Here is a 27,463-nt window from a genome sequence, read left to right as displayed (position 1 = left end):
CAGGAAAGTAAATTGAACAATACACAGACAAATGTAAAGAAAAGGATTCAGACATGACACCGGACAAAAGGAAACGGGCAGGGGCTAGGGGTAGGCTTGTTTGAACAGATGACACTTGTACTGCAAGTACTCTTCTCAAATAAACTATAAGAGAACAAAACACAAACGAGATGGGAACACTAACTATAGACAGTTAATTTAAGTTGAAAGTAACAAGAAGATCTGTATGTCTAAAAACTGTCAGCTGGTGTATTATATCCATTTAACCTGTATCCATTACCTAGGTCCTCTTACATACAGTATCTATACACCTACAAACACACTGTCTCAGCTAAGGTTGAGCCATAGACATACCTTATTCTGATATACCTCAGTCCCTTGTGTACACAGCAGTTGGGGACTACATGGGAAATTACAACTAACACAGTCTACTAAATATGTCGACGTCCACCTAAAAAAGACAGCATGGACTACCAATTATGTGTTCTGAAAAAAAAATATATAATCTCTATGGCGTGTCTCTATGGGGGTGTTGGTGATGTCGAATCCCAAATGTGGATGTACAAGGAGGGAAGCGCTACACTACAAACAATGCTAAATGGTTAAGGTTTGCTAATACTCAGTTTGGGTTAAGGTTAAGGTATTGTTAGACAATAAAAACGGTTACGATTTGATAACGCTTCTAGTGTATGGAGGACTAAATTTGCAATAATATGAAACAAATACACTCACCTAAAGGATTATTAGGAACACCATACTAATACTGTGTTTGACCCCCTTTCGCCTTCAGAACTGCCTTAATTCTACATGGCATTGATTCAACAAGGTGCTGAAAGCATTCTTTAAAAATGTTGGCCCATATTGATAGGATAGCATCTTGCAGTTGATGGAGATTTGTGGGATGCACATCCAGGGCACGAAGCTCCCGTTCCACCACATCCCAAAGATGCTCTATTGGGTTGAGATCTGGTGACTGTGGGGGCCATTTCAGTACAGTGAACTCATTGTCATGTTCAAGAAACCAATTTGAAATGATTCAAGCTTTGTGACATGGTGCATTATCCTGCTGGAAGTAGCCATCAGAGGATGGGTACATGGTGGTCATAAAGGGATGGACATGGTCAGAAACAATGCTCAGGTAGGCCGTGGCATTTAAACGATGCCCAATTGGCACTAAGGGGCCTAAAGTGTGCCAAGAAAACATCCCCCACACCATTACACCACCACCACCAGCCTGCACATTTGTAACAAGGCATGATGGATCCATGTTCTCATTCTGTTTACTTCAAATTCTGACTCTACCATCTGAATGTCTCAACAGAAATCGAGACTCATCAGACCAGGCAACATTCTTCCACTCTTCAACTGTCCAATTTTGGTGAGTATGTGCAAATTGTAGCCTCTTTTTCCTTTTTGTAGTGGAGATGAGTGGTACCCGGTGGGGTCTTCCTCTGACCTCTAGCATCAACAAGATATTTTCGCCCACAGGACTGCTGCATACTGGATGTTTTTCCCTTTTCACACCATTCTTTGTAAACCCTAGAAATGGTTGTGCGTGAAAATCCCTGTAACTGAGCAGATTGTGATATACTCAGACCGGCCCGCCTGGCACCAACAACCATGCCACGCTCAAAATTGCTTAAATCACCTTTCTTTCCCATTCTGACTTTCAGTTTGGAGTTCAGGAGATTGTCTTGACTGGACCACACCCCTAAATGCACTCAAAACTTTCCTTTTCAACTTTTTTGGAAAGGAACAAAAAAGGTGCAGTGGTCTCTCACTTTTGTCCGGAGCTGTATATATAAATATATAAATAATTAATTACACATTGTACACATTTGCATTGTGTACACTTATGCATCATCCAAATGAAATAGACATTTGGTGTGAAGTTGTGCGTCGTCAAATGTAATGCGACGGGTGTGATGGCAGTTTCAGAAGTCCAAACAGGTTAGGAAAATGGTAGGTAAGACAGGAAAACTGTATTGCACAATTAATAGTTTACTTATTGCAAGGAGAGAGTACACAAGTCACAAGGTAACAGTGAATAATCTCTAAATTAATACAGGACAATCATCAGTACAGAAAAAAGTTTGTGGTAAGATGCTGCATAAATGGCCTATGTCAACAATACATTTTCCCTTTCTTCCATCACACTGTAGGTGACCTTTTCAACTCAGAAGGGACACACACAACATCAATCAATCAATCAATCAAATGTAATTATAAAGCCTATTTTACAACAGCAGTTGTCACAAAGTGCTTTTACACAAACACCCGGGCTTAAACCCCAAGGAGCAAACAACAGTAGTGTTGAATTTCAGTGGCTAGGAAGGCCACTTTCAATATAAGAAGTAAGAAGGCCGAATTTTAAGAAGAAACCCAGAGAGGACCCAGGCTCAGAGGGGTGACCAGTCCTCTTCTGGCTGTGCCGGGTGAGATATTAAGAGACCAATTGGAATAACTAATAAATGCATGGGGGCTAAATCCAGAGTCTATTTAAGTTTAGAATAGGTCAGAAGTATGACCAGATGGAGAAGGACAGCAACGGGCCCCCCAAAACAGGTGTGGACCAGGACCTCATGTCCTCCTAAAGTTTATAACTGGAGGAGACTGGGAAAATTCAGAAAATGCATTCCTCATATCAACAACGATTTATAGTGGAGAAGGACAACTTAGAGTGGAAGGGGAACTGACCCAATCCCCCAGCACAATAGTATAGCAGCGTAAGACCTTGGAACTTAGACGGGGGGGTCCGGCGACACTGTGGCCCTACCCGGGGGAGGCCCTGGACAGGGCCCAACAGGCAGGAAATCAATCCACCCACATTGCCTTGCATCAACCAAAGGGACACCCACCATCTGGTCAAAGAACAGATACGCTGATGGTTTAAACAGATAAACAAATAGACAGACTGACGGAGGATGCAATGATCTACTGACACCATTCAACGATGACCATAAACAGATACCAGGTCCCCCTCTCCCACATTCCTTGTCTTATCTAAACATGGGGACTCAGTACTTCAACCAGTAACTTCTTTATACAGATGTGCTCATAAGTTTGCATATCCTGGCAGAAATTGTGAAATTTTGGCATTGGTTTTGAAAATATGACTGATCATGCCTTGATCAAAAGTTTACATACCGTTGAATGTTTGGCCTTGTTAGTGACACACACAGGTGAAAATGGAGATGCGGGCGCATCATTGAAAAACATTTCTATTCACTGCTCCGTAACCGTAGAAGTTAGATGCTTCATTCTTCTTCCACGTTTAATAGGGATATTCTGCTGCAAATAACAACGTCGCGTTTGTGTATTTTTGTCAATGAGAAGCCCCACAAAAAGCCCCACAAAACTTCTAGTTGATGCTCCGGCACGTCTAGGTCACACATTTTTATTCATTGCTCCGGAACGGTAGAAGTTAGAGGCTTCATTTATTTTTCACGTGAACATCGACATTCTGCAGCAAATAACATCTCTCATTTGTGTACTTTCGTAAACCTACAAGAAATTGTTTTGAGAAAAAAGAAATGGCCAAATGGCGAAAGAAGTGGAATAAAGGATAGTGAAAATGGGTCTGAACATTCATGAAAAGTATCAGGATGGAATTTACTTACTTGTAAAATAGGGTAATTGTAGCCTAAATGCTATTCTATGATAATGTTTATTATTATTTAGCATTATTTTAGTTGAATTACTAGGCCTCTATGATAACTTGATATAACGGTACTGTAATGGTACAGTGAGCAGCAGCGCCACCGTTCCGTACATTCTCAGTTTCCATCACCACACCTGAATTCAGCCTTTTCTTTCGTTGTTTTGTGCTCGGTGTTTGTTTGTTTATTCAATTAAAATAACTACACTGACTGCCTGCACCTGGTTCCTTGCTCTCGCAATACCCGCATTCGTTACAGGTACGGTAGCCAGTGGTCAAATGTGCGCCTATGCTGTTGTGTAGAGTGTCACCTGTCCATATAACCTTCCAAAGGAAAACTGGACACATCCTTGTTCTAATCTCCACCAAGTCCAGATATGGAACATGTAGGGAATTCCAAAGGAAATATAGGCACCCCCTATTCAAGACACCCCATTACATTTTTTTTTTTTATCAGAGTTCAAAAAAGAAGGGACTGCTATCTAGTGGTGGCTTTTGGAAGTACAATATGACAGAATAAGTTCAGAGACCCCATATGGGAATTTTCTAGAAAACAATTGATGATTACGTAGCTACGTAATAAGAAGCCAAAATAAAATGGTTCTGGTGAATATTAGGATTTGTTCAGGATAGACAAACACTTTGCTGGCTACATGATTCTCTCGTCTTTTCACTTGATGAAAAAGTCAGTTATCGTCACCTATATTGATACAGTAGTTATTGTACAATGTCATTCATGAATGGCTAATAAGCTGTTAAAACGGCCAGTGGCAAAAGTCATACAGTTCATAGATGCTATTTTTGGTGGAGGTAAACTAAAAAGAAACATTACTCAGTTTAACACAATATAATGGCTTCTAGCGACATATTACTTGCTTATAAGCTTTTAAAACAGCCAGTGGCAAAAGTCATACAGTTCATAGATACTATTTGGGGTGGAGGTAAACGTAATAAGAAACATTACTCAGTTTAACACTAGTTAATGTTGTCTAACTAAAATATTCAAACTTGGTGTGATGTTAATGAGAGAAAATAATATAATGCCCAGCACATACGCAGTTCAGTGGCATAATGGTTAATGACAATGCCTTACACGTGGGCAACCTGGGTTTGATACTCGAGAGGGCCAGCATGGTTAACACATTTTATTGCAGGCTGGCTGAGCTAGGCTTGGCTGGTTTCTTGATTTATTTGTTGCCATGTTTTGTTTTATGATTGTGCTATTCTGTTATGACATATAGTTGAATGTGAATCCCATACGAAATAAGAGACATGTTTTGGCTGCTCATTCATGTTTTCTTGTAGAAATGGTACATATATTACCAATTCTCCAAGGGTATGCACACTTGAGCACAACTGTACATTTATGGAATTAAGAATAAATCAGTTCATGACATTTTATGACAATCTGCCATATATCATGTAATGTTAACATGTAACGTAAGCAATTTTACACAGAGATAATCAAGCATCAACTCAATAGGCTTTAGACTACTGCTAACAATACTTTTAAACAACATGATCTTTTATGATATCATCACCCCAATAGTTAAGGAACGGAAACAAATCTAAAATGTCTGGGTCCTCATTTACATGTTTCTGGACCATTACCTGTGTTGTAAATTTAGAAACATATTTTTATTAAACAGAACAAAAATATACCACAAGCATACTAAAATAGCAGCTAAGGCAGTAGTCAATAACTTCTAAATTCTCATTCCCCAGAGAATGGGTCCCACCCATGAACTGTATGAAGCTGTTTTATACCTTTATTCGTTTCTTGGACTAAATTGATTACCTTTTGTGATGCATCAGAGATAAATGTACAACACTCAGACCCCACCACCTTAAAGACACCGCCCAGGGAAGCCAAAATCATATCTAGTGCCATTCTATTTTGTAGAGCAACTGAACAGGTTTCACTCAACTCCATGCCTATTGCTGCAATTTTGTCAGTGGTCAAATTCATGTGTTTTTCTTTACCACTGTGGACAGGGCCATTATCTCTTTTTGTGAGATGTATGTGCCATATCCTGGGATCAATACACTGTATATATGCTGGGTTTTAGTAAGTGCTCGCTTATAGCAAGGTTGGGGTTGGTATAAGGCTACCATTTCCACTTGGTCTGTTCGCCTAATCAAAGGGAACAAGTACGCCATATAGCTTACCCCACTTGTTTCTCTAGGAATGCAACTGTATTCATTCCCAGCACAGACTATATAGGCCTGCTCTGGCAATGCTCCTAGAGCCGGAAAGTTGGTTCAAGTCATGGCAGGACAGTCATTATGTCCTAACCTCCTTGTGGCTCATCAACAGGTATTGGTGATCAGGTCTGGACACAATCATGCAAGCAGAGCTTCTCTGGTATGACATTGTAACATGAACCCTAACTGTGTCATCAAATCTCTGTACAAAAAATTAACTGGACAACAATTAGATAACAGAAATTAATGTTTTGGGCAACACAGACCTTTGTCGTCTACAACCGACAGAAGGGTAGGGAATTGCTCAGTGGTATTTCCTACACTAGCCCCACCGTAAATATAGTTCTACCACTCAATTTCAGAAGGGGGTCCCATTCTTGGGCTCGAAGGACAAAATATCCTGCTCCAAAATTAACCAAAAATGTAACTCTGTTTACCATACATTTTTTAGAAACATTGAGGGTTTAATTTGGCACTTCACATGTTCTCTAAATGCTTGTACATAAAGTGCCTGCATAACATCAATATGCAATCATGAAATGGGTTGGTCTCACCGGTAGATGCATCCTGTCCTGCCCCCTCTTACTGTCAAAACCCCTCCTCCTGGCGGTTATCATTCCAACATGTTCCCCTTGGATTAGTCAACATATATCCATCGGAATTGAAATCGTCTCTGTTCCTTTGGCCATCTTCTCTTGTGTCCTTCTCAGGACAGTCACAAACCTTGAAATACCACTGAAGACAGCTTCAGTGGTATTTCCGCCCATGGTTCAGGAACCGCTGCAGCCTTTCGTAGTCCGGCAGCAGTATAGGATGGGGGCCGGCCAGAAGGAGAGTCCAGATCCGCACCAACTTTAGTGGTAGAAGCCAGAATGCATTAATCAGTAATTTCTTCTTTCCCCATACCAAAAGCTTTCCAATCAACTTTCCGTCTCCCTTTATGCATTTTCTTGATTTTTCCTGCTTGTATTCCCCGAAATTCTATTTCAACTCATGCATATGTGATTATAAATCATGCAATGAGATTTTCAGGATATTTTTTTTTGGTTCCGTCACTCACAGTTGAAGAGTACCTATGATAAAGATTACAGACTTCTACATGCTTTGTAAGTGGGAAAACCTGCAAAATCGGCAGTGTATCAAATATTTGTTCTTCCCACTGTACCTGCGCCCTAAAGCATAGAATTGCCCTAACACTCAAATCTCAATTAACGTGACCTTACATTGTTAATAGACCCGTTGGACTGTAAGTGAGATAATATAACTGCAGATTTAAAATGAGCCCTAAAACATATCCCAGTGGCCTATTCTCAACTGTATTGTGTTCTTACCACCAAATTTAAATTTCTCCCAGGGACCTGTACTGATCAAGTAAGAATAACTTCTCCAGTAAGGCACTCCCGCTCATAGGATAGCCCTCTTTCGAGGGAGGTGTGAGCTCCAGAGATCTCTTTTTGGCCGTGCATGGTTAACCTGTTTGGAAAAAGACAAGATCCCAGAAAAAGTGTGATGGCAGTTTCAAATGTCCATACAGAGGAAAATTCTACAGCACAATTAACTGTTTATTTATTGCAAGGAGAGAGTACACAAGTCACAAGGTAACAGTGAATTCTCTAAATTAATACAGGACAATTAATATCATAAAACAAAACATGGCAACAAATACAAAAATGAACTGACCCCTTTTGTCGGTCATATTGTAACCCGGCTTTTTAATGGCATTGGTGCACCAAAGGCATCTTTCTGGCAACTCGACCATGCAGCTAATTTTTGTTCAAGTATGGTCGTATTGTGCTCCTTGAAACAACCACACCATCTTTTTCCAGAGCAGCCTGTATTTCTCCTGGGGTTACCTGTGGGTTTTTCTTTGTATTCCGAACAATTCTTATGGCAGTTTTGGATGAAATCTTTTTTGGTCTACCTGACCTTGGCTTTGCATCAAGAAATCCCAGAATTTTCCACTTCTTAAGTGATTAAACAGTACTGACTGGCATTTTCAAGGCTTTGGATATCTCCTTATATCTGTTCAAATTTTTTTGTTCTAGTTAGGATTCTAGCAGCTGTGTGCAGCACTAATTGAAGTTTATTTATTAATTTGTCTGGATAACCAGAGAGAAGAGCATTGCAGTAATCTAATCTAGAAGTAACGAAAGCATGGATTAATTTTTCTGCATCAGTTTTTGATAGAAAGTTTCTAATTTTTGCGATGTTTCGAAGATGAAAATAAGCAACTCTTGAGACATATTTTATATGTTCTTCAAAGGAGAGGTCAGGGTCAAGGGTAACGCCAAGGTTTTTTACAGTTTTTTGGGATACGACCATGCAGCCGTTGAGGTTCACAGTGAGATCTGCTAGCAACGCTCTTTGATTTTTGGGTCTTAAAAGGAGCATTTCTGTTTTATTTGAGTTTAAGAGCAAGAAATTCTCTGTCATCCACTTCCTAATATCTGAAACGCATGCTTCCAAAATAGCTAATTTAGGGGCTTCTCCATGCTTCATTGAAATATATAACTGTGTGTCATCAGCATAACAGTGAAAGTTAATATTGTGATTTCGGATTACATCGCCCAGAGGGAGCATGTATAGTGAGAAAAGTAATGGGCCCAGAACCAAGCCTTGAGGAACTCCAAAGCATACCTTTGACTTGTCAGAGGATATGCCATCCACACTAACGAACTGATATCTTTCAGATAAATAAGATTTAAACCAGGCTAGAACATGTCCACGTAGCCCAATATTGGTTTCCAGTCTCTCTAAGAGAAGGGAGTGATCAATAGTGTCAAAAGCAGCACTAAGATCAAGAAGCAACAGGACGGATGCGGAACCTTTGTCTAAGGCCATTAGAAGGTCATTTGTTACCTTCACGAGTGCAGTCTCAGTACTATAATGGGATCTAAAACCAGACTGGAATATTTCATAAATGTTTTTTGTCTTTAGGAAGGCATTCAGTTGTTGGGAAACACATTTTTCTAAGATTTTTGAGAGGAACGGGAGGTTCGATATTGGCCTATAATTGTTTAATATGTCGGGATCTAGATTAGATTTTTTTAGAAGAGGCTTAATTTCCGCAATTTTTAGTGAGTTTGGTACGCATCCGGAGGAAAGGGAGCAATTTATTATGTTCAGCATTGGCTGACCTAGCACAGGAAATAACTCCTTAAGTAATTTTGTAGGAATCGGGTCTAGCTGAGAGTTTGTGGGTTTAGAACTCATTACAAATTTTGTAAATGTGTCGAGCGATACGGTATCAAAAAATTCAAGTGTCCCCATTGACACCTGATCAGGGAGGTTCCGGAACTTTTTTGGACAACTGAGATTTTTAGGACCATAACTATTTAAGGATTCAGTTATTTGTTTTCTAATGGTGACGATCTTTTCATCAAAGTAGTTCATGTATTCATTACAACTACAGTGAAGACCCACTTCACTTGCTAAACAGATAAACAGACAGAGTGACGGAGGACCCAATGATCTACTGATACCATTCAATGATGACCATAAACAGATAGCAGGTCCCCCTCTCCCAAATTTCTTTTCTTATCTAAACATGGCGACTCAGTACTTCAATCAGTAACTCCTTTATACATACATAGAATTAAGAATACATCAGTTCAAGAAATTCCATGACACAGGACCTAACCCATTTGCTAGAGTGGCCCTAATTGGACCGCAGTGTTTTATGCTTGGAACGTCGTGATTCACAGCTGTGATTGACAGCGATCTGAGCCAAGGAGCCACTGAAGCGCCATCAGGCTTTTTTCACGATCTTCGGAGGACTGAGGAGATTGGAGCTTTACATTTAATCTCAAAATTTCTATAATTGATATAATTTCACACAGACATAATGGGTTGTTCTGCAGTACATTGTGCTAACCGATCTGGCATTTCCAATCGATCTTTGAATGTTTTTCAGTAAGTTTATAAGCTATTTAATTAGTAAATAAATGTAATGGGCTAGCTAAAAGACAACAAGCCTCGTTAATAGCCATGTTAATAGCTAGCAGGTGATCGTTAGCTAGAAGTTACCAATTATTTTTGTATTATTCTAAATTAAGGTTAAACATTATGTAAGTTAGGCTATAACATATCGTCTAGGTTTAACAAGCAAAGGTTGTACTGTACTTGGACTTGCGATTGATTACGGTATGCGCATTCTGCAAGGGAGAGTGAGGGCGGGGCACAGGGGTGGGGCCGTTGATTTTGCGGCTTTACGGCTTTACTTCCTGCTCGCTACTGCGCATAACTACTGCAAGTCCAAGATGTCAGCGCCGTATCGGGACACTGGCGGCTTCAGTTTTCACCAATGGAAAAGAGCGAAAGGGCGTCGTCCATTTTTTTTACAGTCTATGGTTAATATGAATATAGATAATAATGGGGAATTGGAGAACGTAATTTTAGTTGTGTGTGTTTTGTCCACCCTTCCCTACCTGGCTCAACTCACCTTTGTTTAACACCTTGCATTCATGTATTTTATCAGCAACTAAAAAACATTGCTACAGTGAAATCTGTATTCATCTGGAAATTTTCAAATGGCTCTAAGAAATTACTTATAAAGGATAACGCCTAGTATTGAGCTACAGTATTGAATGGTGCTGGCAGCTTGGCACAAATAAGACACACTTCTCCGTTCCTCCACCGATCATGCGGTTGCCGCAATGAAAGTAACTGAAAACAGGCCACATGCTAACGACATCAATTCTCTAGTTAAATAGTTCTCAAAGCAACCCAATTATGTATCCATAACGGACAAGGCAACACTGAAACTCATTTGTGTGCTAGTTGATTGACAGCTCACATCTGATAGGTTGCTCTCAAGTGTCCAATCACAGTGTTCCAAGCATAAAACACTGCAGTCCAATGAGGACAGCTCTATCAAATGGGTTAGGTCCCGCCCTAACCCATTTGATAGAACAGCACATCATCCAAATGAAATGTCAATTGCATTTGGACAATGCAAAATTTCACAACACCCAAATCAAATGTCTATTGCTTTTGGATGGCGCACAACTTCACACCTTCTAAATGAAATGTATTTTGCATGTGGACGAGGTACAACTTCACATCATCTAAATGAAATGTCTATTGCATTTGGACGACGCACAACTTCACACCATCTAAATGAAATGTAAATTGCATTTGGACGAGTTACAACTTCACACCATCCAAATGAAATGTATGTTGCATTTGTACAACACACATGTTTACACCATCCAAAAAAAATTCCATTGCATTTGGACAACACACAACTTCACACCATCCAAATGAAAACTATTGCATTTGGACGAGGCACCAGGCAAGTGTATACAATGCAAATGCAATTATGTATATATGTATATATTTTATTATGTATTTATATATTTCATTATTGTTTACTTATGTGTGTAATCCAAATGCAAAATGGGGATGGGACTTTGTCAGATTGAGGTGTTCCCATTCAATTGCATTGGTGCACACTGAGAACAATGTTACTGGACACTTGAGACTCTACAGTATTTGAACAACCTGTATTAGCCCAGAGGAATGTCTGGCTTGTGTTGGCGTGATTACCAGGTTAATGGATACAGACCTTGAGGAGGTTTTAGAAAGAATTTGCATGGACGGTAACACTTTATTTAAAGGCCATATGCGTAATGCATTATACAGCATTATACGTGTACTCATAATGCAATATAATACTGTAATAGTGCAGTATAAACATAGTTATAGACACTCGTAAAGACTCCTGAAGGCTTGTGATGTTGTATACCAGTACTCATAATGCATTATATGTTCAATTATAATGACCCATTATGTACAGAAAAATTGTGCTTCACAATTACTGGGAAACCGTTCCTCAAGGATTATGCAGCATTATAATTATCAACTCTGTGATTCATCTAAAATATGGGGTCAATGAGCAGCAAATCACTGTGTGCATCATAATCTTTTTCATGTTGTGTTATAGCATACTTATAAGCCACTATAAAGTAATCTTTGATTGCTTCAAGTAAAGTGATGAAATGTCGAATCACACAAACATAATACTCCATAAGGCATTACTATAACATTATAAAGTGGTCATTGTCGGCATTCCGTAAAGTAAAACACTCTGCACATATCACAATGACACAACACAAATTCTTTCATACTCTGCTTTATTCCATTTGAGAATCATAAAATACATGGCCACAAAATTCTGGTTGGCAATTTGGCTTTTAGAATATTTGACCATAAATAGTCCAAAAAGGAAAGGCAAGAAAAGTCAAAGACATTGCGTGACAAAAACAATTAAGCCATAAGGCCAGAGTTATATGGCCAATATACAGTGTATTTGGATAGTACTCAGGCCCCTCCACTTTTCACATTTCTTACAACCTTACCATTTAGTTTTTTCACTCATTCAAAATTAAATAAAACTAAATATAAACTGGCTACCAAGATCATTTTACCAAACAAAATAAATGCTTGTGGTATAAGTTTCCATATCAATATTTTGTCTCTACAAACTCATTGACACTCATGCACATTGTATTTTCGAATGTCGTGAATGAGACAGCCAAGATTGCTGTATCTGTGCTTTCTTCCAAGCCAGTATTCCCACTCAATTACTCTGAGGTGTTCTTTTAAGAGCTTTGTGGTACGATTACCTCGATGGCGCCATACATCCATCTTGAAGGTCTGCCATGCTCGCTCTAAATGCTGAGTATGGGCTCTGGTGGTGGGATCTACAAAGTGCCTCTTGTGGCACACTGTGTGATGATCATACCCTTTCTCTACCAGAGCTCTGCTGTATGCGCGCCATTCATCTGTCACAATGCTTGTGCCCCTCCTCACGTGACGAAGTATGGTAGGTAAAAGGTCATTCCTGGAGCGCCCTCTGACAATTTTCAGAATTGGCTTTCTTGATGACTGCCAAACCTCCAGTATACCAAGGACCCATTTCTTGGTTCGACGCCAAGCTGGTCCAATTCTGCCACGGTTGTACTACAGAAAATCATGGAAGATATAGTAAGTTCTCACCATTTTCTGAATACAATCAGCCTCACTAACTGAAAGTGAATTTCAAGATGGTGAACGTAGTTGTTGAAACCATGCAGCAATTAATGTAATATTGAATGGAAAGGGCACTTACTTTTCTTTTGTGTGTAAATTTGCTCTCATCCAGCAATACGAAGCAATGGGGACCCCCAACTTCCATTTGGCCTTGGTTGCGACGTTTGTTAATTGCACGCCTGCATACCTTATAATAGAGAGAGTGCAATATACAAAAACAGTAAGGTATTATTAGGTCCCGTTATAACCTAATGTCCGCTAATCCTGACTGTAGTTAATTCCCCTGGAATCAGACAAAAGTAAATAGCAAGCTGGTGTTGCTAAACATATGACTAGAAGGTGGGGTAGCTTTGACAAATTAATTCCCAAGCAATTGGACCCGCACATTTTTTTGAGGGGGGTGGGGGGGTTGGGGGAAATGGGGTTCCATTTTCAATTAAATGTATTATATGTAATTAGAAAATAAATTGACTCATGGTAGTTCAGAGTAATGTTGTTCATACTTTTCTGAGTGTTGAAGCCATTCTAGACAGGGTTCTGCTGCTTGATGCAATGCCATCCTCCATGAAATCAAACTGCCTCATTCGCAACCCTTGTGAAAACCTAAAAAATAAATGATGATAAAATTACATGAATGGTGTAAGTGTGCTAGCTTTGTATACAGCGAAGCCACCCTGACCTTGCCTCTGAACAGACAATGTCATTTAATTGTAGCCTACGTACGTACAGTTACTGCCCGCTTGACAACATACAAACCAGTTTACAAAAGCTATACAATCAGGCATCTCCATCCGCAACATCTCAAACCAGCTGGTTCAATGAGTTTACATGCACAGTATCTCACAGAAGTGAGTACACCCCTCACATTTTTGTAAATACTTGATTATATCTTTTCATGTGACAACACTGAAGAAATGACACTTTGCTACCATGTAAAGTAGTGAGTGTACAGCTTGTGTAACAGTGTAAATTTGCTGTCCCCTCAATATAACTCAACACACAGACATTAATGTCTAAACCGCTGGTAACAAAAGTGAGTACACCCCTAAGTGAAAATGCCCAAATTGGGCCCAAATAGCAATATTAGTAATATTAGTGTACTCACTTCTGTGAGATACTGTACTTTCTAAACTTATCATCAAAAAGGAATGAATGTATCACAGAACATTCGCCAATGGAAGATTTGTAGTGTTAACTTTGAACATACAATATAACTGAAATAGTTTAGCCAAGTAGTATGTCCATATCATGATTTCCTCCAATTTGTTTACAGTATACAAACCTGTGTATGAATTCCAAGTGGTTCAGCAGACTTCTGTGAGACTTATAAAACATGGTCCCTTCACGGACTGACACCACTCGTCCATTGGAGCGGTGCTTCCTGCAGGTCCTAGGGCACAGGGTCAGCAGAAGCATTCAGGAAAAATAGTAATGTTGACATTCTGTTAACTCATATCCCAAAATGTTTGTAGACTCAACCTATAAACGGCAAAAGGATAAACTGGAGGGTAAAAACACTTAAGTCCCAGCTCAAATGTATCTCAAACAGAATGTTAAAAAATGCTTTTCCTCAGAGAGGATGATGTATGTTATGTATGATATACTGTAATATCAGCACTTTGCAGTGTATTATTGTCAGGTATTGGCAATTCTTATGACATCAATATCACTATCAGGTTAGAGTGTAACGTTCGATATAGTTACATTTGAAATGTATTCAATATGTAGCTACATTTGAAAATGCGGAAAAACTTTACTCATACGTTTTGAACTCACCAGTGAAATCCATCTTGACGAGACACCTTCACCAGCAGCATTGGACATTCACATAACGAACAAAACATGTGATGCGGCAAAAGACCTCTCCTTTGCATCCATAACACAGTTTTTTGTTTGTGTTTCAGTGAGTTCTTTGCGCGCAACAATTGGGTAAGTTCTTGTTTTAAACGAGTCATGTCTTACTCTATACTCGATAACCTACATTGTGTTGTATTGTGCTTCACAAATACAACTGCATGTTTACCTTTTAGAACCGTCCTCTCTGTGGCCTTAGCTTTTTTAGCCAATCAGGTCAAATCACCATGACGTATGATGAGGGTATGATACTTCTGTTTCTGTGGTATGCGCGCGCTTTTCTGAGAATCAGATCCAGTCGATTTCACTACGCTCAACAGCTGTTCTGTGGTCAGATAGCAAGTTTTACTTTTATAAACCATAATCAATACACAGTTAGCTAAAGTCCAGCAAAGGTGGGTGTGTAGCTTAATCATGAAGAAAAAGTTCAGTAATTGTTAACTTATGCACTAGTTTTAAATTAAGCGACAGAGACTTAGTTCATTTCTGGCATGGAAGCTAACATATTTAACTCATGTTACCTGCAAGTTTGCAATGCGATAGAGATTGCTTGCTCCAGCATTTCAAAATGTTGATGTTATGTTGAGCTAGCTTGCTCGCTATCGCTAACTACTGTAGCTAGCTACAGCATGTGTATCACACTTTTATTGTTAACTTCCAAAGCCAGCTTACTAGCTTGTCAATTAGTGAAATCGAGGAATATGGTATATACAGTAGTTAGGTGAGCCATAGTACTCCCTGTCTAGGGAATCAAATTGTGGTTTGGTTAGTGATAGCTATAGCTAGCTAGTTAGAAGTCTCTATAGCTAGCTAAGCTTGCTAGGGATCTGACTAGACATGGTCCCACCATGCAGTTCCACTCCTTTAGTCATTATTTGGCTAATAACTAAATGTATCTATCCTATATGCCAGTCCACTTTATTTACCACAAATAGATGGCTGCCTGTCCTAAAGTTGAAACCTTTAGCTAGCTATAGAGCAGCTTAATTATACTATTTTTTATTTATTCTTCATTTCTCTTCAGGGATGATGAGCCGAAGAAAGGCAGCTTCAGCCACCACTAACATCAACAAGGATGTATCTCAAAATATTGGTAATTGGTCAGGACATAAAGGCTGTCACTAGTTTATAACTGCACAGTCTGCTTAAATGCATAATGGAAATACATCAAGCACTTCATTGTAATTAGACATTTGGGGGAAAGGTGTTCTTTAACATTTGGTGTCGTTAAGTCTAGATGTTTTTATGGACACAGCAATTCAGTGAAATCACTCATTAGAAGGATATCTATTTTCTTACTAAATGTCAGCAAAAAAAAACACTGGAGAATGATAATGTACTTTTGCTCTCAAAAGTATTCACCCCCCTTGGACTATTCCCACTGATTTTGTGAAACTGATCAACACAAGAAATCTATAACGTCAAAACGCAAAATTCATCTAATTGTTTTAAATTAGTTAAAAATATAAAGTTGAAAGTAATCAATTCAGTAACTATTCACCCCATTTTGTCAATATTTGGTAGAGGCTCCTTTGGCCGCAATTATAGCCATGAGTCTAATTGGATAGGTTTCAACAAGTTTGCACATCTGGATGCAGCCATATTGCTCAAGCACCGTCAAGTTTGGTGAAGACTTTTGGTGAACAGCAATGTTCTATTCATACAGGTGGTATAGAAAAGTTGACACCCCCTTTGAAAATGTTCTCCTTCTCTTGCCTTACAGTATGAAATGAAAAACACATATAATTATATGTTTTTGGTGAGAAATATAATCGTTCAGAGGCACTGTAGCTAGTTTTACTAATCATCATTTGACGTACTCATTTATGTCTGGTCTTTACCACAGTCCCTGCTTCCCCAACTGGCGTTCACGAGGTGAGACAGCTACAGCAGCTTCTTGACTTAGAGAGGGAAAAAGGGGCCCTACGAGATGAAACCATTAAAATCCTGAAAGATGACAAAGCCTTCCTCCAGGGAGAACTGTCCAAGAAGGATGAATTCATTCGCAATGTCATCATTGTCAAAAAAGAACAAGAATCTGGTCCCAGCTGCTCAAGTTAGTAATATTAATAGTAGTGACGAAAAAGGGCAAATACAGTGTATGCTATGACAAAATACATAGTTGAGTTTTGGATATATTTACTAAAATGGGGCTTGCCTATTTGTCTGGATTGGCCACATGTAATTAAAATATCTCTTTTTAATCTGTAGATGTAAAGCAGATGACCCCTTCAATGCCTTCCAAAATGGATATTTCTGATCAGTCAGCTGATGATTCAGATGAGACCTCTGCCCTTTCCGACTCTTCAATTGATTCAGCTCCTAAGAGAGGCCCAGTGGATTTGGTTCTCAAAAGAGGCCCAGAGAAACGGAAGAGATGCGCTTCGAAACACTCACCTTCACACAGAGATGGGAAAGCAGCCACAGCCAGTGACATGCTCTGTCGTGTAAGAGGTAATTTTACATTAGGTTCACCTATAAAAAAGTAGAGGACACTGCAGCACTTTTATTATTATTATATTAGTCAAATGGAAGTTAAATACTTTAACAAATTAGAAGTTTTAATGAATAGTTGATTGACTGACATTTAAATGAATACAGCAACATCACTGATAGAAAATCATGAACACAATCATTAAAACTAGTGTTAGCTTACTGTTTGTTTTTTAATGTGTATTTAACCACATTAATGTACCTCTCCCCTCAGTGAGAAACACCAGAAGCATCATTGCCAGATATAAGTTGGCTCTTCAAGCCTTCAAGCAGGGAAATTCTATGAGGGCTGCTTTTGACTCTGTTGGACTGGACCGCACAACAATTGCCCGTACTGCTCCAGTCGCCGAGTTGCACCTGGCAGCGCCAGATGTGCTAAAGGGTTTAGGCCCCTGGAACGAGAAGGTGGAGAAGCTGTCCTCTTTTGTTGAGAGGTGCCGTTCTGTCATGACCACTGATATTAAAAATAAGATATCACAAATGAAAATAGACGGAGAGCTGTTGCCCATTGCTGGTTATAAGTAAAGTTACTCAATGTCGCTGCTCCACCTTTTGGTCTTCTGTTGTTCATTTGTTCAAGCATGGCGCTAGAAATGCTCAAGTTGTGGTTTTGATTCCCACTGGGACCGTGTTAATATTTGCACTCAAAATACCTTTGAAAGTTTTGGGATAACAGCTAAGTAGATAAATAGCATATATTTTTTATGAAAACAACTTGTGGTCTTTGGTTGCGCATTTGTTGTATGGTTGTTGTTGTGTTATTCTATTTTAGTTTTTGTCACAAAGGTCTTGGTAGCCAGTTTATATTTTGTTTTATTTAATTTTGAATGAGTGAAAAAACTAAATGGTAAGGTTGTAAGAAATGTGAAAAGTGAAGGGGCCTGAGTACTATCCAAATACACTGTATATTGGCCATATAACTCTGGCCTGTTTTTGTCACGCAATGTCTTTGACTTTTCTTGCCTTTCCTTTTTGGACTATTTATGGTCAAATATTCTAAAAGCCAAATTGCCAACCAGAATTTTGTGGCCATGTATTTTATGATTCTCAAATGGAATAAAGCAGAGTATGAAAGAATTTGTGTTGTGTCATTGTGATATGTGCAGAGTGTTTTGCTTTACTGCTCATTGACCCCATATTTTAGATGAATCACAGAGTTGATAATTATAATGCTGCATAATCCTTGAGGAACGGTTTCCCAGTAATTGTGAAGCACAATTTTTCTGTACATAATGGGTCATTATAATTGAACATATAATGCATTATGAGTACTGGTATACAACATCACAAGCCTTCAGGAGTCTTTACGAGTGTCTATAACTATGTTTATACTGCACTATTACAGTATTATATTGCATTATGAGTACACTTATAATGCTGTATAATGCGTTACGCATATGGCCTTTAAATAAAGTGTTACCGCATGGACCATGAACTTGCTTGACAAGATATGAAATACTGATCAATTTCATACTACTCGATATTATGCCATGATGAATTTGATTGATATTAAATTATGCATAAAATGTGCAAGGCAGTTTTCCAAAATCAAAAAGAACATCTTGCTCTTTTTCTAAACAAATTAGCGTTATATATTGGGCTAGTTTTGGGAGTTGAAAGAAAACATTATGCCCATTTAAATGTATAGTTTCTAGGAGGTTACACAATTAGAGAAGGGCTGCATATGAACCTAATACAGCACACAAGCATGCTGTTGCTCATCAGTTAGGCAGCTTGCCTTGTATTCCAACATACATCGACTGCCAGGTTGCTACTATAGGTTGGAGAGGTACTAATTATTTAGATCTTTCTCAGAGGAATACATACAGTGGAATACATACTACCAATCTTCAATGCTTTTACTGAGGGAAAGAGGTTGTTGGCCAAGATCATGCAATACATGGCCCCCTCCATCCTCCCCTCAATACGGTGCAGTCGTCCTGTCCCCTTTGCAGAAAAGCATCCCCAAAGAATGATGTTTTCCACCTCCATGCTTCACGGTTGGGATGGTGTTCTTTGGGTTGTACTCATACTTCTTCTTCCTCCAAACATGGCAAGTGGAGTTTAGACCAAAAAGCTCAATTTTTCTCTCATCAGGCCACATGACATTCTCCCATTCCTCCTCTTGATCATCCAGATGGTCATTGGCAAACTTCAGACGGGCCTGGACATGCGCTGGCTTGAGCAGGGGGACTAGGCGTGCGCTGCAGGATTTTAATCCATGACGGCGTAGTGTGTTACTAATGGTATTCTTTGAGACTGTGGTCCCAGCTCTCTTCCGGTCATTGACCAGGTCCTGTCGTGTAGTTCTGGGCTGATCCCTCACCTTCCTCATGATCATTGATGCCCCACGAGGTGAGATCTTGCATGGAACCCCAGACCGAGGGAGATTGACCGTCATCTTGAACTTCTTCCATTTTCTAATAATTGTGCCAACAGTTGTTGCCTTCTCACCAAGCTTGTTGCCCATTGTCCTGTAGCCCATCCCAGCCTTGTGTAGGTCTACAATTTTATCCCTGATGTCCTTACACAGCTCTCTGATTTTGGCCATTGTGGATAGGTTGGAGAATGTTTGATTGAGTGTGTGGACAGGTGTCTTTTATACAGGTAACTAGTTCAAACAGGTGCAGTTAATACAGGTAATGAGTGGAGAACAGGAGGGCTTCTTAGAGAAAAACTAACAGGTCTGTGAGAGCCGGAATTCTTACTGGTTGGTAGGTGATCGAATACTTATGTCATGCAATAAAATGCAAATTAATTATTTAAAAATCATACAATGTGATTTTCTGGATTTTTGTTTTAGATTCCGTCTCTCACAGTTGAAGTGTACCTATGATAAATATTACAGACTTCTACATGCTTTTTAAGTAAGAAAACCTGCTAAATCGGCAGTGTATCAAATACTTGTTCTCCCCACTGTATAGAAAGGTGCTAGCAGCCTGGCACAAACAAGACACACCCACTTCTTTGGTCCTCCACCTGAACATGTTTGCAGCGATGAAAGTAGCCTAACTGAAAACAGGCCACATGCTAACAATATATATTCTCTGGTTAAATCGTTTTCAAAGTGGACCAACTTTGTGTCAGTGGACAGGGCAACACAAACTCATTTATGTGCTACTTGATTGACAGATCTCATCTGATAGTTTGCTCTCAAGTGTTCAATCGCAGTGTTCCAAGCATAAAACACGCAGTCCAGTGTGGACAGCTCAATCAAATGGGTAAGGTCCCGGGAGGTAAATGCAAAAGAGAGCTTTCCCAAATTCCACTCTGGTTTATACTCCCTAACTTAAGGTGTGGGGGTTGGTTTACTGACCCCCTAACAAAACTAGTCCTGAAGAATAGACCCCTTACTAATTCGGGACACATTCTGATCTGTTCAGGGGCCATCTCATATGACCGAGTGGTGTTATCTCAAGAAGCAAGCAAGCTAGGCAATAACAAGCAAACCTTTTGTCCCTGCATTCACACCTTACAGAAACATCTGTTAACCGTTAACATTTCAATGATTGTCTACCAGAATATAAATTAAGTACATAGGTATACAGTGGATACAAAAAGTCTACACACCCCTGTTAAAATGCCAGGTTTTTGTGATGTAAACGAATGAGACAAAGATAAATCATGTCAGAACTTTTAATGTGACCTATAATGTGAACAGTTCAATTGAAAAACAAACAGAAAAGAAAAACCTAAGTGTGCACACCCTCTTATAACTGGGGGTGTGGCTGTGTTCAGAATGAACCAATCACATTCAAACTCATGTTAAATAGAAGTCATTACACACCTGCCATCATTTAAAGTGACTCTGATTAATCACAAATAAAGTTCAGCTGTTCTAGTAGGATAGTCCTGACATTTTCCTAGTTGCATCTCAGAGCAAAAGCCATGGTCCTTCCAAAGCATCAGAGGGATGTCATTGTTGAAAGATATCAGTCAGGGGAAGAGTACAAAATAATTTCTAAACCATTAGATACCATGGAACACAGTGAAGACAGTCATCAAGTGGAGAAAATATGGCACAACAGGGACATTACCAAGAACTGGACGCCCCTCCAAAATTTATGAAAAGACGAGAAGGAAACTGATCAGGGAGGCTTCCAAGAGGCCTACAGCAACATTAAAGGAACTGCAGAAATTTCTGGCAAGTACTGGCTGTGTGCAACAATCGCCCATATTCTTCATATGAATGGGCTATGGGGTAGGGTGGCAAGATGGAAGTCTTTTCTTACAAAGAAAAACGTCCAAGCCCGGCTGAACATCAAGTCCCCCAAAAGCATGTGGGAAAATGTGTTATGATCTGATGAAACCAAGGTTGAACTTTTTGGCCATAATTCCAAAAGGTAGGTTTGGCGCATAAACAACACTGCACATCTCCCAAAGAACTCCATACCCACAGTGAAGCATGGTGGTGGCACCATCATGCGTAAACTGCTTTTATGTGCGTTTACCCTTCACTAGAACCTTGGGCGCAACCAGACATCAAAATGTATTTTAAAATAAAATACCAAATACCTTAATTTAAAAAATACACTACAAAATACAGCAGCCACACAATGTATCAAAATAAAATACTTTTATAAGGGAGCATCTATTTGATCTATCCCTTTACCAGTACACTGACTCAGTTGATTAAGTAGAAAATTTTTCATCGCAACAGCTTTTCTCTGCCTAATGAGTCATGAGATAAATCTGACATATGCAGTTAACAGATCGAATATTCACACATCCCTGTGATCACCCAGATAAAGGGTCGTTTTAAAGTAACCAATAGTTTAATGCTTAACTAACATTTCGATAATGACTCAATTGTATTCTAATCAAGGTTATTATAGTTTTGCATTTTTTATTAGTTTTTATTTTTATTTCGTTTTGTTTTCAAATTCAGTTTAGTTTTAATTAGTTTTTAAAGTGAGTTTGCTAGTTTAGTTAATTTTTTATTTTTTGAAAATGTTTAGTTTTAGTTTAGTTTTTATTAGTTTTAGTGTTAGTTTTAGTCTTTTTTTGTAATATGGGCTATTTGTCAGGGGCAAGATTCAAAAAGGTCAGAAAAAGTATTGTGTAAAAATAACTCAACAAAAACATCATACAATTTTAGAAAATATTTATTCAACAATAAAACCAGTACATAAAATGTACACATGGGCACAAATATGTAAACAGCATTGACAACTAAGAACATTTACTTATTTTAGTTAGTTTTGTCAACCACACATTACAGTTTTAGTTAGTTATCGTTTTTTTGTAATGCCTCGTTTTTATTTCAGTTAACAACTATTTTTTCCCACCTAGTTTTCGTTTTTTCGTTCGTTTTCATTAACGATTATAACCTTGATTCTAATTTAGTTACTTGGTGTTTGGTAATGAAGTCATTTTTAAGAAGACAACTTTATTAATTGCAACTGGTTTCTAAATAATTAATCATTTGATTGTTAATCATAAATACACTGCTCAAAAAATTTAATTCGTTGAGAACAAATTGAACTGAACTTGAACTTGACTTGAACGTAACGACGGTCAATGGAAACCAAAACGACCAACCGATTGAGGGCTGGATTCGAACTCACTGAAAATCTAAGTAAACAATTGTAATCACCAGCTGTTCCAACTCATAATGTGACTCAGTAGTGCGTATGGCCCCCACGTACCTGTATGCACTCCCAACAACATCTGGGCATGCTCCTGATGAGACGGCAGGTGGTGTCCTGGGGGATCTCCACCCAGACCTGGATTGAGGCTTGGCGGCGTCGGATGCACCAATACATAATGTCCCAGAGGCTCTCAATTGGATTCAGGTCTGGGGAATGTGAGGGCAAGTCAATGGCATCATTACCTTCATCATCCTGGAACTGCCTACACACTCTGGCCACATGAGGCTTATGCTTCCTAGCTGGAAAGATTCATAACCCTGAAGTTTAATTGACTTGGTGTTATACTGTGATGATTACATGTTCCCTTAATTGTTTTGAGCAGTGTATTATAATAATAAATTGTGTCAGGCAGTCAGTGCATTTTGTATAAATGAGGGGGCATGTCTAACTGCGCAACTCCTCCCAAAGAAGAAACATTTTGAAACGTATACGCGCATGTAAACGTCTTTTTATTAAAGCATATGATTTGACATACAATTCACTTGTACATTCTGAGAGCTTATTTTACAACTAATTCAAAATAAAAAATAAAAGTAAAATAATAAATAAAAATATAATTAAACAGTAAATTTCAAGTGGTACATTAAAAGGCAAAACAAAACAAGAACACACACAAAACACTACCAGATTGACCACTATCCCCCACGCTATTCCAACCCCCTATCCGTCCGTCCAACCTCTCCCATTTATCTCCCCCCTTCCCCGTAGAGACCATCACTCTAAAACCATTACCATTGTCATATATCGTGTGCTAGGATGCAGACTGTTATACTGGATTTGTAGTATTTAGGTATCATATGAGGGGTTTCCATGTCGTATTGATTAAGTTGAGTCTGTTTCTCAGCGTATATCTCATTCTTTCTAAATGAAGTGTGTAAGTTAAATCCTATAACCACATCTTATAGGTAGGTACAGTTGCGCTGTTGTGCCACACTTAGTTTCCTGGAGGTCTCCAATATTCCAAAAATGATAAACAGGGGGTCAGGTTTGATTGAAGTATTTATGACCTCAGACATAATGTTGAATATATAAATCCAGAACAATTGAACCCTTGGGCATAGAGCAACACTATGGAGAAGTGTTGCTACGGAAGAGTGGCACTTATCACATATGACACTTCTGGGTATATGTTGTTTCTCTTTTGAATAATGAAGTCTATGTATAATTCTGAATTGGAAAAAACAATGTCTTGCGTTAACTGAACAATTATGTATGTTTTCAAGACTTTCTTTCCATAAATCATCTGGAATGGATTCACCAAATTTCTCTTCCCACTTTCTTTTATACTTTTCAGTTGACGGGGAGTTTATTATTAAGAGATTGTTATAGACACAGGATATAATTTTACGTCCGTTAGGAGACAATTTCAGACAGTCGTCTACTTTAGATTGTGGTTCAGTCTCAAATTCTCTTAAGTATTTCCGAACATAGTCCCTAACTTGTAGGTAATGAAAGAAATTATTTTTCCCCAGCTCATACTTCCTCTGTAGTTGCGTGAATGAAGCAAAGACGCCTCCCACGTATAAGTCACCAATACATTCTCACTCTCACTCCATGTAGAAAAGGCTCCATCCAGAGTGGAGGGGGCAAATGTGGGATTTGTAGTGATGGGTAACAGAAGAGAGATTGGTTTAAGATTAAAGGTGGTCTTGATTTGTTTCCAGGTACGGATCATGCTATGAAAGATGGGATTGTTATTATACAGGGACTTAATGACCGCGGCTGGAGCTAGTAGGACTACGGCCATAGAATATGGGTAGCAGTCTTCCCGCTCCTGCATTAGCCAATCGGACATTGGTATTAATGTATCCAATCAGAAGGTAAACATTTTAATCATTGAGGCACAGTAATATAGCAAAAAGTCTGGGAGTGCCAATCCCCCCTCTGGCTTTGGCCTACAGAGATGTTTTTTGACCTATTCTGTAAATTTTGTGTCCCCACAGAAAAGGAACTATGTTTTTAAAAAATGCTTTTTTTTAGAAACATTGGGATGTTTTGAAATAGGAAAAATCATCTTTACAGCATTAATTCTCCCAATTAAAGAAATTGGGAGCGTGTCCCAGAATAATATTCTAGTCTGTAATCGCTCTATTAGGGGGAAGTTTGCCTGGAATAAAGAAGAGTACTGTTTTGTCACTTCTATCCCCAAATAGGTAAATTTCTCTGGAGAGACTGTAAATGGAAAGTGATCTAGGTGTGTTAAGTCACTCATTTGGACCGGCATTAAAACGCTTTTAGACCAATTGATCCGATAACCCGAAAAGGTCCCAAACAGGTTGATTTTGTCGAGAAGATTAGGGATGGTAATTTGAGGCCTCGTTATATATAAAAGGATGTCATCTGCGTATAATGATATCTTACTATTAGTGTCTTTGGTGGAGTAGCCATAAATCTGGGGTTCCATTCTAATACATTGGGCTAGAGGTTCAATAGCCAACGCAAAAATTTAAGGGGAAAGTGGACACCCCTGCCTTATCCCTCTATGTAAGCTGAACGGGGAGGATATTGTCTGGTTTGTTAGGATATGAGCCGTAGGATTGTTGTTAATGAGTTTGATTAATGACAGGAACTTATTAAGAACTTCAAATAAGTAACACCACTCAATCTGGTTAAATGCCTTCTCGGTGTCAAGTGCAAGTATGACAAGATCAGTGGGTGGACCTCTCTTTGTATATATAATATTGAAAAGACGTCTAAGATTAAAAGTAGCACTCCTATTTGGTATGAAACCCGTCTGGTCCTTATGAACTAGCTTTCCCAATAAAGGATTCAGCCTGTTTGCTAATATTTTGGCAAATAATTTCCCATCGACATTAAGTCCTTCCCTTTTTTGTGAATTAATGTGATCACAGCCTCAGTTAAGGTGGGGGGTAAATTACCCTGTATCTGAGCATGTTCATATAATTTCAACAGGTACGGGGATAAATTCTCACTGAATGTTTTGTACAATTCCCCTGGAAGTCCATCAGGACCTGGTGTCTTATTACTCTTTAGGGAGGCAATGGCGCTCCGAATCTCTGCAATTGTGAGGTCAGAGTTCAAGGAATCACAATCTTCCTCACTCAGTCTGGGAAGTTCACATTTATCTAAAAATGCATTAATAGTTACAGAGTCTGAAGTGGTCTTTGAGGTATACAAATCAATATAATATTCAAGAAAACTATCATTGATATCTTTAGGCTTAGTAAGTATTGTATTATTGTGGGCTTTTATCTTGGGTATCGTTCTGTCACTTTCCAAAGTTGTCCAGCTAGTAGTTTGTGTGGTTTATCACCGAATTCAAAATATTTTTGCCTAGTATAGAGGAATGCTTTACTTAGTTTTAAAGCAATAATTTTGTTATATTCATACTTAAGTGTTGCTATTTTCCTGTGTAATATAATAGAGGGAGAGTGTGCATTTTCTATGTCAATTAATTTAATTTGATCCTCTAATTCTTTTAATTTAGTCTTATTTACTTTTTGCCTAGAAGCTTCAAACGAGATGATACAACCTCTTATATAAGCCTTGAATGCTTCCCAGAGGATGGAGGGAGAGGTATCAGTATTGTCATTTATTTCAAAGTATAAAGAAATCTGGTCTTTTAAGTATTCGCAAAATGTATTTTCAGTGAGTAAATGCAAGTTCAGTTTCCAAGAGGAGTGTTGCTTATCCACATGAACTAAACATACCGAAAAGGTGAGTAGGCTGTGGTCTGAAATCACTATGCTGTGATATTTAGCATTTAATGTGGACGGTATGAGTTTGGCGTCCACCAGGAAGTAATCTATCCTACTGTAGGAGTTATGTACAGGTGAATAAAATGAGTAGTCCCTGCCTGTAGGGTTCATCGCTCTCCATATATCCAGTACATTAGTATTAGTAACGAACGCATTTAAAAATTCACTAGAGGCAGTTCTTGGGAGTCTTTTCGTGGAGGACCTATCAAGATATGTGTCAAGGACAGTATTAAAATCGCCCCCTATAATCAAGTGTGTTTGTGAGATGTCTGGTATCAGTGAAAAAACCTTCTGAAAGAATATGGGGTTATCTATGTTGGGAGCATATACATTTACTAGGGAAGTTGAATAAGTTGAAATGTTAGCACTTTTTCAACAATTATTAAATGATCAATATGTTTCGATTTTAAATATAGCCAGAAACGTAATCAGAAAGTAGCAACAGAACTTCTCAAGGAGTATTAACCCAACTCCAACCACTGAATCTGTTGAGAGCCTCAGAATATAGGTATAGAAGACACAAACACAATAACAGTTTAGTAAGATAGAGAATACTACAATAGAGAATACTACAGACCAGGTATTCCAAAACAGTTCAAAAGTTCTACCAAAAACCTGTTCTTATGTGTGGGTGAGGGAGTAAGCATGTGCTTGTGTGACTGTTAATGACAATAAGGCACAAATTGTAGCAATTTATGCTAAATATCGATGGAAAACTGGCAACCTACACATTTCTCAACTTGACCTTCTTTGGGTATGGTTACATTTTCTGTTGTGATCTCAACAAGTCTGGGCAAATTACTGAGTAGGCACCAATCAGAGACAGCGATTTTATGATGGATTTTTATAAG

General features: G+C 38.7%; 1 protein-coding gene and 1 long non-coding RNA gene across 4 annotated transcripts; one reads left to right on the top strand and one right to left on the bottom strand.

Moving 5' to 3' along the window:
- Positions 1-1,338: 1,338 nt before the first annotated feature.
- On the top strand, positions 1,339-18,299 carry LOC114828790 (coiled-coil domain-containing protein 106-like). Of its 3 annotated transcripts, XM_034286703.1 has the most exons (6): positions 1,339-1,378; positions 14,800-14,824; positions 15,774-15,842; positions 16,596-16,805; positions 16,961-17,203; positions 17,457-18,299. In XM_034286703.1, the coding sequence occupies exons 3-6, from the start codon at positions 15,776-15,778 to the stop codon at positions 17,765-17,767; spliced, it is 831 nt and encodes a 276-aa protein (XP_034142594.1). In that variant the 5' UTR covers positions 1,339-1,378; positions 14,800-14,824; positions 15,774-15,775; the 3' UTR covers positions 17,768-18,299. The 3 variants fall into 3 exon arrangements, with proteins under 3 accessions (XP_034142594.1, XP_034142595.1, XP_034142596.1); XM_034286704.1 differs by lacking the exon at positions 1,339-1,378 and having other exon boundaries at positions 14,437-14,824; XM_034286705.1 differs by lacking the exons at positions 1,339-1,378; positions 14,800-14,824 and adding an exon at positions 14,986-15,144.
- On the bottom strand, positions 12,405-13,456 carry LOC114828789. Its single transcript, XR_003777174.2, has 3 exons — positions 13,399-13,456; positions 12,975-13,082; positions 12,405-12,826 (listed from the first exon to the last, which is right to left on the bottom strand). It is a non-coding gene; the product is annotated as an uncharacterized LOC114828789 (long non-coding RNA).
- Positions 18,300-27,463: the final 9,164 nt, after the last annotated feature.

The sequence above is a fragment of the Esox lucius genome, chromosome 16 (genome assembly GCF_011004845.1).
Source record: "Esox lucius isolate fEsoLuc1 chromosome 16, fEsoLuc1.pri, whole genome shotgun sequence".
Lineage (NCBI taxonomy): Eukaryota > Metazoa > Chordata > Actinopteri > Esociformes > Esocidae > Esox > Esox lucius.
Note: the sequence above shows the minus strand (reverse complement) of the source record. Positions and strands in the feature narration are given on the sequence as shown.

Bases quoted from the DNA above. Each gene is read 5' to 3' on its own strand.
- LOC114828790 (XM_034286703.1), top strand. From the start codon at position 15,776: ATGATGAGCCGAAGAAAGGCAGCTTCAGCCACCACTAACATCAACAAG. The intron at 16,806-16,960 runs GTTAGTAATATT...TTTAATCTGTAG, and splicing joins ATCTGGTCCCAGCTGCTCAA to ATGTAAAGCAGATGACCCCT. The intron at 17,204-17,456 runs GTAATTTTACAT...CTCTCCCCTCAG, and splicing joins CATGCTCTGTCGTGTAAGAG to TGAGAAACACCAGAAGCATC.